The 13,705-nt window shown below is 37.0% G+C and overlaps 3 protein-coding genes across 7 annotated transcripts; 1 reads left to right on the forward strand and 2 right to left on the reverse strand.

The window, feature by feature from the left end:
* Window positions 1-340: 340 nt before the first annotated feature.
* Window positions 341-2,446, reverse strand: LOC106311332 (protein CHUP1, chloroplastic). The gene is made up of 5 exons (XM_013748530.1): window positions 1,711-2,446; window positions 1,289-1,605; window positions 1,094-1,205; window positions 753-884; window positions 341-656 (listed from the first exon to the last, which is right to left on the reverse strand). Exons 1-5 carry the CDS (start codon window positions 2,245-2,247, stop codon window positions 567-569), a joined length of 1,188 nt encoding a protein of 395 aa, XP_013603984.1. The 5' UTR covers window positions 2,248-2,446; the 3' UTR covers window positions 341-566.
* Window positions 1,479-10,441, forward strand: LOC106311336 (CST complex subunit STN1-like). Of its 5 annotated transcripts, none has more exons than XR_001263994.1 (5): window positions 1,479-1,531; window positions 1,770-1,956; window positions 2,125-2,240; window positions 2,667-2,706; window positions 4,045-4,649. XR_001263994.1 is itself a non-coding variant. In XM_013748537.1 (4 exons), exons 3-4 carry the CDS (start codon window positions 4,047-4,049, stop codon window positions 5,042-5,044), a joined length of 477 nt encoding a protein of 158 aa, XP_013603991.1. In that variant the 5' UTR covers window positions 2,151-2,240; window positions 2,667-2,706; window positions 4,045-4,046; the 3' UTR covers window positions 5,045-5,106. The 5 variants fall into 5 exon arrangements, 1 of the variants encoding a protein (XP_013603991.1); XR_001263993.1 differs by having other exon boundaries at window positions 1,479-1,527; window positions 4,045-4,647; XR_001263992.1 differs by lacking the exons at window positions 1,479-1,531; window positions 4,045-4,649 and adding exons at window positions 1,546-1,633; window positions 10,071-10,441.
* Window positions 10,442-11,201: 760 nt separating this feature from the next.
* LOC106311338 lies at window positions 11,202-11,794 on the reverse strand. Its single transcript, XM_013748538.1, has one exon. It carries the CDS (start codon window positions 11,748-11,750, stop codon window positions 11,286-11,288), a length of 465 nt encoding a protein of 154 aa, XP_013603992.1. The 5' UTR covers window positions 11,751-11,794; the 3' UTR covers window positions 11,202-11,285.
* Between the last annotated feature and the right edge of the window lie 1,911 nt (window positions 11,795-13,705).

Genomic DNA, 13,705 nt, shown 5'->3' on the forward strand with positions numbered 1-13,705 from the left:
TAGAGAGCCTCCTCGTCACTTTAGATTCTCAAAAACTCGAATTTGAAAACGATGGTGATGAACTGATGAGGAAAAACTTCAAAACTGCTGAGGAAAGCTTGACTTAGAGCATTTCATCGCTCGAGGAATTTATCAGAGGTTTGCTCATTCGCTTCTTCATTTATTTTTTTTTCCGTCGTGACCGGAAGGGTTCGTTCCGACGGTTTACGTTTTGGTGGATTGTGTATTGGAATCATTCGTATGATAGTTGTTAATCGTAATGTGTATATGCTCAGAAAACGTTGATATATCGCATATCGTTCAGTGACCTTCATCAACAATGGTGTTGTGTATTGGCATCTGCAAGTTTCAATGCTAATTATACTTCCTTGATTCAAGTGTGACATTCATAGATACATAGACATTGATATCTAAGTAAGACTTGAACAGAGCAATAACTTAGGCTATAGTCTCTTTTACACGTCTTGTGTGTAATCTTAAAAGCTAGATTACAACATGGTTCACTCTCTTAGTTGATGCTGCACAAAATCGACTCGGAGTTCTTTTTTTTCTTAATTTGTGAACCGTTACTTATTTATCTTCTGGGATTCACTTGTAGCCATCTTCTTTAGCTCGTTAAATATGCGTAATGCCTCTTCGTCAAAACCGCCAGCAAACTGAAATATTGAATTAGTGTCATCAAGAAATAACTGAGTAGATATGAACATGGCTTTTATTAAACAGATTACTTTATGACTTTTTTTTTTGGGTACCTGGTGTATTGTGTAGGCAAATCTGACCCCTTGATGCAATAGATTCCCTTCTTTACCGCCTCCATTTGATTCCAGCTCCTTGGTTATTCGCTTCATGTACGCCTGAGCTAGCCTCAACGAGCTGTATTTTAGCTGCAATAAGGTAAAATTTCGTTTACTTACTTGTCACTTGTAGTAGTGGTAGTAGTAGAAGTAAAAGTTGGTTAAATGGCTGATTCATTACAAAAGATGTAACTTATAGTTTGCTTAGAATAAAATTTATAGGCATCTTTACATCCCTATATGATAGTTTCCATCATAATTTGATTTTATCGGTGTATCGCAGCTAATCAGTCACCTACCTGTCCGATCAATCCTGCGTCGAGCATCCACTCCCACGGTATCTGAAAATCCTTGTATCTCTTCCCTGTGCTGTCTCTTGTCCTCTCTGTGCTGTTAACAGCTTCTTCTAACCTGAAAGATTGAACATTTAATGACATTGTAATTGAATAGATCAAGTAGTTTACTAGTAGCTCTAATTCTTTATACATGCTCGCCTGTCTTGTAACGACTGAATCTTTTGCAAGACCTGCTTTAGAGGTTCCTTTGGATTTTCCTTGAACGACAAAATCTCAGTTTCAAGGCTCTTTAGCGCTCTGTAGCTGCAAGCAGCCTCTCTTAGTGAATCTGCTTTACGTTCTGGCCATTTAGGGAAATGCTTTAGGACTGCCCTTTCGTCAACTAAGGAAGATAGTTCGTCGTCTATCCATTTCACAAACGTCTCCACTTCTGATATGTCTGTAAATGTTGCAGCATCCACCTTACTGATTAGGAAATGGATATGTTCTCTGTGTCTGTCAGTGTCTGATTTGATCTGCAAGTTCCCAAACACCACATTGTTTGTAATGATTTAGATAAGAATTAAATCCTAGACAATGATGCACAATAAAATACATATGTGGTTTTGTCTTGTACTTACATCTGAAAGATATTTGGAGCGGTTCTCAATCTCACCAATCATGTTTGCGTTGTACGCAGGAGACAAAACTCCGTTCTGATTGATCTTGTTACCCATATGAGACTCTCTCTTCGTGAGGGCACGATACAACTCTACAACTTCTGGAGCACGACGCACGGACCTTTTTCCAAGTGTTGTTTTTGATGGAAGTGGTGGAGGCGGAGGCGGCTTTATTGCTGTAGATTGTTCTTTGACCATTGGCTTCAGGTTTGGATTCTTTACCTCATGTCCCTTTATGTTGGGTTTGGCACTCTCTGGCGCTTTCAGATTAGATGCGTCTGTGTTGCCACCATCATATGAGCTCTGCAACTTCTTCCATAACATTGATTTCCTCTCATTGTCATGTGCTTTAAGATTGCTTACTTGTGCTCGTAGGCGAGCCACTTCTTGACGCAGCTCGTGATTTTCTTTCTCCAGCTTATCGTTCTTCATTAGAGAAGCTTGAAGCTCCTTCACCAGACGCATAAGATCCGAATCATCCTCCCCATTTGGTAACATATCTACCTACCCCTGTTTTCCCTAGTAGATGTGGGATTGGGTTAGTTTTTCTTTAGGGGAATTTTTCTCCTTTATATCACTTGCTTTTCTGTTACGTCTCAAGGAAGTTATATATATTCACCTAATCCTTTGATGTTCACTTTTGCGTGTGGTTAATTGCAAATTACAAGTACAGTCACAGAATAAGAGTATGCTCATGTGTGACCCTTTCTTTTCTAGTGAGCCGTATTAAAATTTGGACCTACATACACACTGTCTTTTCCTTTTGCATTAGTTGTCCATTAAGTTAGTGACTAAGGTCATCACTTGAATGATTATGTTCAGGAATAGCTATGCTTTGATGCGCATCGGATGTCTAATTTATTATACTAATTTTGTCTAATTTCTTATATTAATTTTACTCGTTTTCTAAATTGCAGACTAAGTTAAAAGATCCTCTGGCCCGCAAATAAGTTAGAGGTAAGCAAATACTTTACTTAGCCTTCCTAATCACATAAGAAGTAAAGATAATTTATTATACTGAAGCTTCATTAACTTTAAGTTAGTAAGGATTGAACCATTAGGTACGATAATGGCTTGCGTCTCAAGTCATAGTCATCCCTCACCCACTCTAAATCCACCTCGTACGTCCACGTATGAGTGTGGCTGGAATCCCTTTCTCTGTAAAATAGTTTTCGCTCTAAATCCTCTAACTTTATAAACTGATTTCACTCGTTTATTTATTTCACATTTTCATAACAAAATTATAAATTGGAGTCACAAGATGGTGTACTGAAGTATTAAACATGAGTTCACGAAAAATAAACACACACGAAGAAAACATGAATCACCTCTAAAGGCATTTATTGTGGCTTTTTGAATTTTTGAGATTCTCTGCCTCTGAAGCAAAGGTAAAGTTGAAAATGACATGGTACCATTTAGTAGTTTTCTCCTGCTTTTAGTGTCTTGCTTTCTTCATTTATTCATCTCCACTCTACTATTCATAGATAGTACTTGAATCAACTAAAATGTATATTCCATTTCTTTATTCAAATCTACAGAAATGTATGTCCTGGAAGGGGGTAGCTAAAAATAAACAGTGTCAGTGGAGTTTTGTTTGATCAGTGACTCCACACACTATTGTTTATGATGATCTCTATAAGTAACATAAAAAATGGTGGAATAACAAAGTTTATTTAGATTAAAATGATAACATCTAACCCAGGGTGATGTAGCTATTACACGAGAACTAGTTGCTCAAGTAGGTGACTGTCAAGATCATTTGTTTTTGTCTGGAAAAAGAAAAGTTAATGGAGTTTTAGCTTTAATAATTCATGAAATTCTAGAAGTTTGTCATATCAAAAACGAGTTATGCAGTCTTTATAGACTTTTAGATCTTTTGTAATGTAGAATTGTAAACGTGTCTAATTCTTTGGAAATCTTACTGGGTGCCGGTCTGCATCATGTAGTAAGATTTCAAAATCGTAACTTTCATGGGATAGTTTCTTCTCAACACTATACTACTTTTTAATTCTTAATAAGGAAGAGTAAATTACACAATAATTTCATTCAAACAACTATGCTAAACTTCAGATCTCTGAGACTGCAGGACAATTAAGTAACAGAAAAACGTTCTTTAATCACATTAAAAATAACAATAGTAATCTCATCCGAATAAACTACTTGTCAAAACTAGGACGACATATATTTATTTTTACAGATAATTGTTGTAGAATTATTTTCAGTTCAAATATTCTTTTTTGAAAATCGTTTTAACGGTTTCCCGCACTAATCTTCATTGTTATGGTCTGTGTCCAGCCATGGATCCATCCCAACAGAACACACACGCGAAACTCATGACACGTGACATCCACCGCCTGAGACCATCACCGACAGAAGCCAACTGTTTCTCACTGGGGGCTATCTCGTGGGTCTCACGCTTAGATGTTGGATATGGGTCTAGCCCCCCTCCAAAAGGCCCACAAGACAATTATCCAAACACATGATCACAACAAAGAAAGTCGGTTCGTCGACTTGCGAGCCGGTGATCGACTCGGCTTTAAACTGCTTTTGATCGGCGAGACGACCAACCGAAAGTCGTCGGCTCGATGACTCGAGTCAGCGGCCCGACACCTCGGCCTAACCACTCGAGGAGGCCCGTCAGGACATAGCACATTAGGTTAACGAGCATGTGTCTATAAAAAGAGGAGAAAAGACAACAAGGAGGGGATCCGCAAACTACTACACTCACTTTCGGCTAGATTTAGGGTTTCATATCTTACTTCTCGCCGACTTGTACGGTCCGACGAACCAGCTTTCGCCGGACTAATTCCTTTGTACTCTCCCCCTTTTGTAACACTGTTTCGACTCATTGATCTAATAAAACACGTCTTTGTCTTGACCGACCGACAAGAATTCGTCCTTTCTCTTTACTAGTTTATCGACAGTCTCGGTTCAAACAGTAGAGACAGTGGGCACGATCGTCTCTCGCGACATGGCCGAGAAGTTTCTCAAGTTCAGCATTGATGATGGCATTGGCTGCGTCACGTGCATCATGTGGCTCAACCAACTCACCTCTTCTTACTTCAGCCGGTTCGACTCATCGACGATTCTGCTGCACTCAAGAATCGCTCGTAGACAAGCAAGAGACATCAGAATCGGAGCCGTAGCTCGCGTTCGTGGCCGCGTCGGCTTGTACAGAGGAGTTATGCAGATCACGGCGACTAATGTGGTAATCGAGAGAGATCCTAACGCTGAGATCTTGCACTGGTTGGAGTGTGTTAGGCTTGGTCGAAGCTGTTATCGAATTCAAAGTTAATTATGAAATTAAGTGAAGATGATTTCAACTGTAACTCATGGATCGACCAACTTAAAGTTCTTTTTAAAGTCTTCTATCATCCATCTCTGATATCTAGTTTATTCGTCTATGTTAAAATTTTGAAACTCGAAATGATAATCCTTATTTAAGTTTTAATTTTTGAACATTATTATTTTATATAGTCTATACTAAACATAAAACCAAAAAATTACGAGAACATACCATAGATCACAAATTGAAATCCATGTATGATGATTAGTTACATGACTCTAACTGGTAACCATTAACTGGTCTTGAGTTCGACTCTCAACGAGAGCATCATTTCTTTATCATCATTTTCTTTTCAAGGATGACACGCATAAATCGAGAAATGGTCCAAATTTTTTCAAGAAGTATTAGATTTTTTGAGGAAACGCACCGTTTAGCAAAAGGCAAAAAAAAAGGAGATTTGGCGATCGAAACTTTCGGAGATGGATGCGGCGGATCCGCCGGGGTTAACTGAATCTACGACGGAGGAAATGGCAAATCAGATACAGCAGAGAGAGACTGTTGGGTTGGGAAACGTATTGGAAGGATCAGAGGTTTTATCGAAGGTTTTGGAGGTTGGGGAGCAGAGTAAAACTGAAGAGATGGTGGCAAGAGAGCAGAAACAAGCGGAGGAAAAGAGATTAAATAATCGGACGGAAGGTACGGGGGTAGAGGAAGGAAATCAAACGGGAGGTAAGGGATTGGAGAACCTATCAAGGGGAACTGAAAATGGAGGTTCATGGGCTGAGATTGCGCAAGAGAAAAAGGTGTTGAAGAAGTATGAGGTTAAGATCACGGAAAAGGAAGGTGAGAAGATGGTTGAGATACCGGATGATGTCATTGAGAAGGAAAATCTACTATGGGAAGACTATTTGATTGGGAAGTTCCTTGATACAGCTCCACATGTGGCTCGTGTTCATGCTATCGTAAACAAAAACTGGACTCAGAGAGAGCAGAAGCAGATCGATGTGCATATTGTAGACAATACAACAATGAAGTTTAGAGTTTCGAATCCAGTAATGCGAGCTCGAATCCTTCGAAGAGGTATGTGGAACATCGGAAACGTGCCACTGGTTGTAACAAAATGGACACCTGATGAGCTGAAAGAGAAGCCAGAGATAAAGTCGATTCCAATGTGGGTTTATCTCAAGAATGTGCTGATGAATATGTTCTCATGGCAGGGACTTAGTTTCATCACGAGCGCTGCAGGGGTTCCAGTTAGGCTCCATCCAGAGACAGCTTCCTGCTCGAATTTCAAACTAGCAAAGATCTTCGTAAATGTTGATCTATCAAAGGAGTTACCAGACAAAATAAATTTCACCAAAAATGGCAAATCTTCTTTGGTGGAGTTCATTTACCCATGGTTACCTCTAAGATGTCACACTTGTGGAAAATGGGGGCACATAGCTAGAGTCTGTGTCATGAATAAGAAAGATGGAACAGAGAAATCAGTCAAACAAATAATATCAGAGAGAGAAGATACGCAAAGTGATGGTGTTAGGAGAGAAAATGAAGAAGAAAGAAAAAAAGAATGAGGGTAAGGATGTTATTATTGAATCTAATGAGGAAGTTCTGGGAGAACAAAAGACTAATGTAGAGGAGGATATTGAGGAAGGGGAAATGGTAGAAAGCTGGTCAGATGTAACGCCAGAGAAAGCGAGCAAAAGTTCCAGCTCACTGAAGTTCAGTCAGGAGAAGCTATTGACTCCATCAAGATTTTCAGCTTTACTTGAAGTAGATGAGAATGGAGATAAGATAAAACCAATCGAAATGGAGAACGTTTTGAGTATTGAAGAATGTAATGGGGGGAAGAATGTAACTGAGGAAGTTGGAATTGAGGAGCAAACAGGGGGGATGAATGGGAATAAAGAAGTGAGAGAAGAGAATCAAAAGAGAGACATAGCTGGGTTGGATTCTAAGGAGCACTGGCCTGATCTTGCAAGCGCAACTAAAATCAGACTTTCACTCCCGAGAAGATCAAAAACTTTACACAAAGTCATTCCAGAGAAACCCGGGCAGCTGGGAAAAAGGAACCCCACAAATCTTTCTCAATGACAGGGTTTTTTTGGAATGTAAGAGGATTTACTAAAAGCTCAAAACATAGAGTAGTAAGGGAATGGATTCAAAATAAAGGTCTACAGTTTGGAGGGTTGCTGGAAACAAGGGTTAAGGAAAGTAAGGCTGGTCGAATAGCTTCATCAGTATTTCAAGGCTGGTCTTGCATTAATAACTATGAGTTCAATAGGAAGGGGAGAATTTGGGTGCTCTGGAATTCTCAGGTCAGATTGACTCCGGTTTTTAAATCTGATCAGATAATTACAGTATCGATTCTATTGGAGGGAGAGAAGGAGGAATTCTTCTGCTCATTTGTCTACGGAGAAAATATGGCAGAAAAAAGAAAAGAGTTATGGAGGGATTTGAAAGATCATCAAGATGCTGGAATGTTCAGGAATAAAGAGTGGGTTATTATGGGAGATTTTAATGAGGTGTTGGATGGAGAAGAGCACTCAAGTTACCAGGATTCAGGTCTTGTTACTTCGGGTATGAGAGATTTCGAAAGTGTGATTCAGTATTGCAGTTTCACGGATATGGGTATCAAGGACCGCGTTTCACATGGTGTAACAAGAGAGATGAAGGAACTATTAGTAAGAAGTTGGATCGTATTTTGGTGAATGAGAAATGGTTAAATAATCGCACTCAAGCTTATGGAGTGTTTGAAGCAGGAGGAGTTTCAGATCATCTAAGAGGGAGGTTTCATATGACTGCGGAAGCTGTTGGGAAACGTAAACCGTTCAAGTTTACAAATGTAGTTGCAGAAACTTCAGAATTTATGGAGGTAATTGGTAACTATTGGAAGGACATGCAACCATTGTTCCAATCAACTTCAGCTCTATACAGATTTTCAAAGTATCTTAAAGGGTTGAAGCCTCCTCTGCGTACTCTGAGTAAGAGTAAGCTAGGATCACTCACAAAGAAGGTAAAGGAAGCGTATAGTGATCTTTGTGTGAAGAAAGAACAAATGATGAGAATGCCCACACCAGAAAATGTGTATGCAGAACGAGAGGCTTCTGCAAGATGGCAGCGAGTGTCAGATATAGAAGAGAAGGTGTCAAAGCAGAGGTCGAAGGTACACTGGTTACAAGTGGGCGATAAAAATAATAAGGCATTTTACAATGCAGCTAAGATCAGAGAAAGCAGGAATGCGATAAGGGAAATTAAGTGTGCAGATGGAAGTTGTGTTACTACTCAGGATGATATAAAGAAAGAAGCTGAGAGATTCTTCAACGAGTTTCTTACCTTTGAGCCGAGAGATGTAGAGACTGCATCTGTGGAGCAGCTAAAGGAAACAATCCCATATCGCTGCACTGAGGAAGAAAGAACAAAACTGACAAGAGTAGTCACAGAGGAGGAAATAAAAGAAGTGGTCTTCAATATGCCAAGTAACAAGTCACCAGGGCCAGATGGTTACACGACTGAATTCTTTAAAGCTTCATGGAGTATAATTGGTAAAGACTTCACTGCTGCTGTTCAGTCATTTTTCAGTAAAGGGTTTCTGCCTAAAGGGTTAAATTCAACTATATTAGCTCTTATACCTAAGAAGGAGAGTGCACAAGAGATGAGAGACTACAGGCCGATCTCATGTTGCAATGTCCTGTACAAAGTAATATCCAAGATCATAGCCAACCAGTTAAAGGGTACTCTTCCTCAATGCATATCGTACAACCAGTCTGCTTTTGTCAAGGATAGACTTCTTGTGGAGAACCTACTGTTGGCTACAGAAATAGTCAAAGACTATCACAAGGAGGATGTCTCCCCACGCTGTGCGATGAAGATTGATATTGCAAAAGCGTTCGATTCAGTGCACTGGCCGTTCCTCTTGAATACGCTGAGAGCTTTGAATATGTCTGAGGAGTTCATACATTGGATTGAGCTTTGTGTCTGTACGGCTTCCTTTTCAGTTCAGGTGAACGGAGAATTAGCCGGCTTCTTCCAAAGCAAGAGAGGTTTACGGCAAGGCTGTGCTTTATCCCCCTATCTATTTGAGATATGCATGAATGTGCTGTCTGGTATGTTGGATAAGGCAGTGGAAAGGAAGCAGGTTGGATATCATCCTAAATGCAAAAACATCATGCTATCGCATTTGTGTTTTGCGGACGATCTACTTGTATTCACGGATGGAACCAAGAGATCAGTAGAAGGGATACTCACGGTTTTCAAAAATTTTGCAAGCATCTCGGGTCTTAAGATTAGCTTGGAGAAATCTACCCTTTATACAGCAGGCATTCAAGATAACACAAGAGAAGATATTCTTCGGGAAAGGGAAGGGAAATTACTTAGAAGAAGGGCTGATTACTTGGTTTGAGACAAGATTAGATTTATGAAGAAGTAGATTCTATTTCTTTTGGAGTAGGGAAGTTTATATTTCATAAAAACAAAGAAGCACTTGATGTAATACTGTTTTTGTTTGAATAAATTTTACATTCATTCAAAAAAAAAAAATATAAGGAATAGAAAAAAAAAACGAAAAGGAATAAAACAAGAGGAAAATCTATTTCTCTCCTAATTTGATAAAAAATAATTGTAGTCTATTATTTCTTAAATTTGAAAGAATGTTAAGGAACCATATGAAATAAATATTTTTTGTAAATTGCATAAATTGTAAGGAATGATAATGAATTCATTATTTCCACTCATTCCTTTGATCACCTTTTAGAGCCTATAGTTTTATTTAAACGAAACGTTTAGACTGATTTATTTGCTTAACTATTGTGGAACTTTAAAGCGAATGGAGGTTAAATCAATTTGTACATAGGAGTATTATAACTTTGTTGATCAAAAACTTGTGCAAGGATAGAGAGATAACATGAAGCTTTGTGTTACTTAACTGCAACGAAAGCTAGAAATACAAGAGAGATAGCATGAAACTTTGTTCAAAGAATTTTTTTTTTTTTGAAAAAAGGTTTTCATTAATAATTTTTTGTTTTTTGTTTTACAACAGAAATTAAATAAAGCCCAACCAATCCCAAATGAGCCCAATTAGACAAAACCTAGAAGAGTAACAAGCCCAAAAGAGCCAAGAAGCTTGCGAAAACCCTAGCTCCGAGCCTCACCCTCTTACGATGAAGCCGCCACGCCGGAGATCAGGAGACCGCTGACGCCAAGACCAGAAACCGACCTCCGCCGTAAGTGCTACTGCCTGGATAGAGAAGAACCTCACCGGAAGGAGGTTGAATCGATGGCTTTGTGGTCAGGAGAGAGAAGAGAGGTTTTTTTTTTCTGGAACGATTGTCCCCCAAAACACTCATTGTTCAAAGAAATTTTAAAATTGTATACCTATTTATAGTATACAAACTGATAGTGACCTCTTTGGTCTTGCCTAAGCACTTTCGTAGCCTTATTATCTGCGTGTTATAAATGGCGGGTTGAAATAATTAATACTGCTCACTATACAGGATTGCATAATCGACATATATTTATTAGTTCAGAAAAAAAAGAGCATGAGTTTGTTTGGTCCCTAAACTGTGAAATCTAAAAGCACGAAGCTATCATGATATTGGTTAATTACATCTACATCAAATACTTAATAAACAATACTTATGTAAATCCATTACTCTTATTTTCCTATCTATTCTTTATATAGAAACTTAAAATGATCAGAATCATAAATCATATTTTCACAAATACATTGGGAGCATGTGACCCTGATCCATATCCTCCAACGCTGCATGCGCCACTGGCATGTCTTGAATAAACTTTAAAGTGTGGTGTCTGTTTTGCCTAAAATGTTATAATGGGTACTGGTCATTTCTTGAGTGTGTGTGTGGTTCATGTCTCATTTAGTATATTCCGATTGGCCATAGTTGTTCAGTCTTTTGGTGGAACTTGAGTCTTGTCTTTATCTCGAGTCTTGGCATCACTCATCATCACATGGTCCACGGATAAAGTTAATCCACCAGTCGGGTCATGACTTTTCATATTTTGATATAGATTCCAAGGAGCTAAGCGATGATGTTTTTGCAATGGCTTATGAGATTATGCTTGTCTATATATCTTAGTAATTATAAACCAAATGGAATTAAAACAAACAAAAATTCCAACTAAATGGTATATAAAAAAAAATAGTGGACGATGCTATCATAGGAACGTTTGCTTTACAAATTTAAATAAATATGTATTGTTCTTGTGGGGTGAGCAACTGGTGAAAACACTTTTTCTAAGTGAATATGAACGACACTTTACATACGCCATAGTTCCATCTAGACCTACGTACATATATCAAGTTCAGAATCAAGAATAAACCGGCTAACACCGATGAACACAACCAGCCGACCGCACACACTCCCCCTCGAAGGTTCATGCTACCGCTTGAACGATGAAAATGCGATCTGGCCGGATAAATCACACCTGCCCCGCCACGTGATCGGCTTCGACCTCCACCTCCTCCACCCCTGCTGCCACTCCCCCCGCCACGTCCTCCACCAATTGCTTTTTTGATAACGACAGCTAGCTCACGAGTCTTTCCTTCAAACCCAACAACATCCGTCTCTGAGGGATTAAAAGGAAGAGTCTCGTGGTTCGTATCTACTGAGGGAGGTCGTGAGCTCACGGAAAGCAAATTGTGTTGAAGATAAAAGATGAAGAGAATATACAAAACCGAAGATGTTCTTCTGAAAGCCATTTTTTGTTAGTGTTGTTTGGTTACTGTGTCTTCTAGAATTTTCCCTTTTGCTTTCTATTTATATAAATTGGCTTCCATTCCTAACTCTATGTACTATTACAAAAACAAGAAAGTAGGACGCGTGAGAAGTGGTTGCCGTTTCGTCGTAGTTTCAGTGTCTCATTAAGAAGCTGCTCCTAAACTTCTAATATATTTCTCCAGTCCATATACGTATAAACCACTTTTGATTTTTAAATACTGATGGATTGTAAACCATAGTATAAACACAAGAATAGAAAGTGGCGTTATTTAAAAAAAAAAGGGTTAAATTGTGGGTGTAATATTTTGTCTGTCGACTGCATATAAAATTTAGATAGGAGAGAGGAAAAATGAGATGAGAAAAGTTTGACTCTTTGGCACGACAGTGTTTATATATATTTGCAGTATATTAGGACAAAAATTGTCATAGTGTATAGTTTGATTAATAACATTATACATCACGTGTGTAGTCAAATCCCACCTTAGAACATCTTGGGTGCTCTCCAATGTAAAACTCTTTTTTTTTCTTTAAAATAGAGTAAAAGTGAATATGAAGTAAAAAATACTCTAATTCCACACCATTTTCTTGTAAAACTCTTTTTTTTTCTTTAAAATAGAGTAAAAGTGAATATGAAATAAAAAATACTCTAATTCCACACCATTTTCTACTCTATAATAGAGTGATGAACAAACAAAAAATAGATTACTCCATTTATAGAGTAAATTTCATTATGGAACGAGAAATGAAGTTGGGTCGGAGCATTCCTTACTCCATATTCACTTTTACTCCATTTTAGAAGAAAAAAACGGAGTGGAGATGGAGATGCCCTTACAAGACTTTTCATATCACTTACCTTTGTTTGATATATTTTCCTTTTTATTCTTTACATAGAAACTTAAATGATCCTTATCTTAAAAACATTTTTTACAAATACATTGGAAATCTATAAACATGTGACATGTACGGTGGAAATTTTAATTAATATATAATCGCAAACTAAAGGAAAATAAAAATGGGAGAGAGGATAGTTATATTTACTATGGTTTGAGATATAGTAAATTTGTGTATGTATCTCTATAATATTATTTGAGAAGTCAGTTTCCTATGTGTCGTTCTCACGTTAATTCTCACGATGGTTGATTACACTATTACCTTTAATGAATTAAAAATATTACATTTAAAGTACTGTTACTTTTTTATATTTAGTTTCCTTTTTAAATTTTTCCAAAAAATATATACATATAATAAAAAAGGAAAACTTAAAAAAAAAACAATTGAAAAAGAAAATATATGTATATACAATGTGATTTCATAAAAAAGGAAAAGTTCACAAAATAGTAATATTACATTAAAAAATATTTTAAATAACATAAAATATACTTTTGAAGTAGTAAAATACTTTCTTTATATCTATATTTTTTAGATGAAAAATATAAATTTGTATATAATCAAAATATCAAAACAAATCTGAATTCTCATTAAAATAAATTTCAGTTTTCATTCAATAAATCAAAGCCATAAAGTTATTTAAAATTTATAAAATATTTTAATTATTGAAAATGTTGATAAGTGTTCATGAGCTTCCAAAAATGAATCAGCTACTTATGCATGTATTTTCCTATTGATCATCGTTTTATTTTCTAATTTTTTTTTAAAACATCAACATATAACTTAATAAATATTATGAAAATACATGCACATTTAAAAAATAAATAAAATTGATTTGATTAGAATTAATTATAATAAAATAAATATACTTCATTTTGAATTTGAAAGAATATATGTAACTCAATATACTCACAACATGAGTGACTCGACTAATCCAACTTATATCTAAAATCATAGATTTAACTACGATAATAATATATAATTTTATAATAATAGTAATTTATTTTCACTACAAGAAAACGTGCCCATAACAACGAACATTTACGAC

This window comes from Brassica oleracea, chromosome C8 (assembly GCF_000695525.1).
Source record: "Brassica oleracea var. oleracea cultivar TO1000 chromosome C8, BOL, whole genome shotgun sequence".
In the NCBI taxonomy this organism is placed as follows: domain Eukaryota; kingdom Viridiplantae; phylum Streptophyta; class Magnoliopsida; order Brassicales; family Brassicaceae; genus Brassica; species Brassica oleracea.

Bases quoted from the DNA above. Each gene is read 5' to 3' on its own strand.
- LOC106311336 (XM_013748537.1), top strand. From the start codon at position 4,047: ATGGATCCATCCCAACAGAACACACACGCGAAACTCATGACACGTGAC. The intron at 4,173-4,693 runs GTTGGATATGGG...CAAACAGTAGAG, and splicing joins CGTGGGTCTCACGCTTAGAT to ACAGTGGGCACGATCGTCTC.
- LOC106311338 (XM_013748538.1), bottom strand. From the start codon at position 11,750: ATGGCTTTCAGAAGAACATCTTCGGTTTTGTATATTCTCTTCATCTTT.
- LOC106311332 (XM_013748530.1), bottom strand. From the start codon at position 2,247: ATGTTACCAAATGGGGAGGATGATTCGGATCTTATGCGTCTGGTGAAG. The intron at 1,606-1,710 runs GTAAGTACAAGA...GGGAACTTGCAG, and splicing joins GCTCCAAATATCTTTCAGAT to ATCAAATCAGACACTGACAG. The intron at 885-1,093 runs GTAGGTGACTGA...ACCTTATTGCAG, and splicing joins ACGCAGGATTGATCGGACAG to CTAAAATACAGCTCGTTGAG.